A 2,115-nucleotide genomic window follows, 5' to 3' on the forward strand; every position below is an offset into this window, starting at 1 on the left:
ATTTCACCGGTCTATTTCTCCATGGATCCTTCGAACATAAAATGGCAGCTACATCTAAAATGGTCACACTAAAGAGGTGCCACATACTCACCTATTTCCCAACTGCAAAACATCTTTACATGTTCACAACTCCATCCCTTCATACCAAATTCTCTCCAAATCCTCCATCTCAATATATTAAAAAGCACCCCATGCATGCATCCTAGCACCAATCAAAGCTCCAAGCAGCAGCCATCATACCATCTTCTGTAGTTTTCAAGGATGGCTGAGTCTGATGTTAATGGCGAAAACCAGAATGGAAGCCAAAGCTACCACCACGGCAGTAGGAGAGGCAAGGCTACAGTGTTGGCTCTCGGCAAGGCCTTTCCTCGCCAAGTCCTCCTCCAGGAAGCACTGGTTGAGGGCTACCTCCGGGACACCAAATGCGATGACCCCGTCATGAAGGAGAAGCTCGAACGCCTCTGTAAGCAACTTATTTCGCCATTATTCTGCTAACATGTCAAATAATAATTATACGTCGACATGTATAGTTATGGTAGAACTTTGATATGCCCCATAACATACAAAATGGAAAGTTATACGGCGAACATAATTAAAATATTATATTCGTAGAAATAACAAAACAGAATCCTTTGTTCCCTAATAATGTGAAGCATTAAATCCATTGTTTGATTCATCCTAGAAATTGTCTCTCTTTTACGAGGTTACAAATTCAATGTTTGGAAGTAATATGTCTAGCAAGAAAGATTCCAAATTCCCCCCAAAAAATTAGAAATTACACTCACTTGGAGCATAGAAATTTGAACCATATATGCATTAGTCAAGAAGTAAACAGGAGTTAAGCAGCAAGTCAGCAACACTACAACGACAATGAAGAGGTAAAATTATTGATCACTAAGCTATGAGCATTTCATGAATATCTCATGCAGTGTTTGGGAACTTTTCACGAGATTCACTAATATTTATCGTACAATAACTATCGAATAGTTTGATGGTAATTAGTTTAGAAGATCAAAATTTGCATGCTGATGATGGATATCGAGCATGAACGCTTTTCAGGTAAGAATACAACGGTGAAGAGGAGGTTCACAGTGATGTCGAAGGAGATCTTGGAGAAGTACCCTGAGCTTGCAACTGAGGGGTCCCCCACCATCAAGCAGAGGCTGGACATCGCCAATGCCGCCGTGCTCGAGATGGCGGTTGAAGCCAGCCGTGCATGCATGGCAGAATGGAAGCGAGCAGCCGGCGACATCACCCACATTGTCTATGTCTCCTCCAGTGAGATCCGTCTCCCTGGTGGCGACCTCTACCTCGCCGACCAGCTCGGCCTCAGGAGCAACGTCGGAAGAGTCATGCTTTACTTCCTTGGATGCTATGGTGGTGTCGCCGGCCTCCGAGTAGCCAAAGACATCGCCGAGAACAACCCGGGGAGCCGCGTGCTTCTCACAACATCAGAGACCACCATATTAGGCTTCCGGCCACCTAACATGGCCCGACCGTACGACTTAGTAGGTGCAGCACTCTTCGGTGATGGCGCAGCTGCGGTGGTGATCGGCGCAGACCCGGTCGAGGGAACGGAGACTCCATTCATGGAACTGGACTATGCGGTGCAACAGTTCTTACCGGGGACGCATAACATTATCGATGGGAGGATCTCCGAGGAGGGGATCAGCTTCAAGCTAGGAAGAGACCTTCCTCAGATGATTGAAGGCCATATCGAAGGCTTTTGCAGGATGCTCATGGCCAATGCTGGTCTGCAGGACTTCAATGAATTATTCTGGGCGGTGCATCCCGGCGGGCCGGCGATACTGAACCGACTGGAGAGCAGCCTCGGGTTGAGGCCGGAGAAGCTCCAGTGCAGCCGGAGGGCGCTCATGGACTACGGGAATGCGAGCAGCAACACTGTTTTCTATGTCATGGACTATATGAGGGAGGAGCTCAGGAGGGAGGGTGGAGAGGAGTGGGGGCTGGTGCTGGCGTTTGGGCCGGGGATCACCTTTGAAGGCATTCTGGTGAGGAGTCTGAAGTGATGTTCTTGGCTTGCTTTATTAGAACTTTGAATCGAAGGTTATGTATTGGTTAGTTTGGCTTAGTATAATTGATCATGTTGGTAGG

The 2,115-nt window shown here is 47.4% G+C and overlaps 1 protein-coding gene across 1 annotated transcript; it reads left to right on the forward strand.

Moving 5' to 3' along the window:
* Nucleotides 1-212: 212 nt before the first annotated feature.
* Nucleotides 213-2,115, forward strand: LOC103695604 (type III polyketide synthase A-like). Its single transcript, XM_008776974.3, has 2 exons — nucleotides 213-463; nucleotides 1,060-2,115. The coding sequence occupies exons 1-2, from the start codon at nucleotides 262-264 to the stop codon at nucleotides 2,028-2,030; spliced, it is 1,173 nt and encodes a 390-aa protein (XP_008775196.2). The 5' UTR covers nucleotides 213-261; the 3' UTR covers nucleotides 2,031-2,115.

This window comes from Phoenix dactylifera, chromosome 17 (assembly GCF_009389715.1).
Source record: "Phoenix dactylifera cultivar Barhee BC4 chromosome 17, palm_55x_up_171113_PBpolish2nd_filt_p, whole genome shotgun sequence".
Lineage (NCBI taxonomy): Eukaryota > Viridiplantae > Streptophyta > Magnoliopsida > Arecales > Arecaceae > Phoenix > Phoenix dactylifera.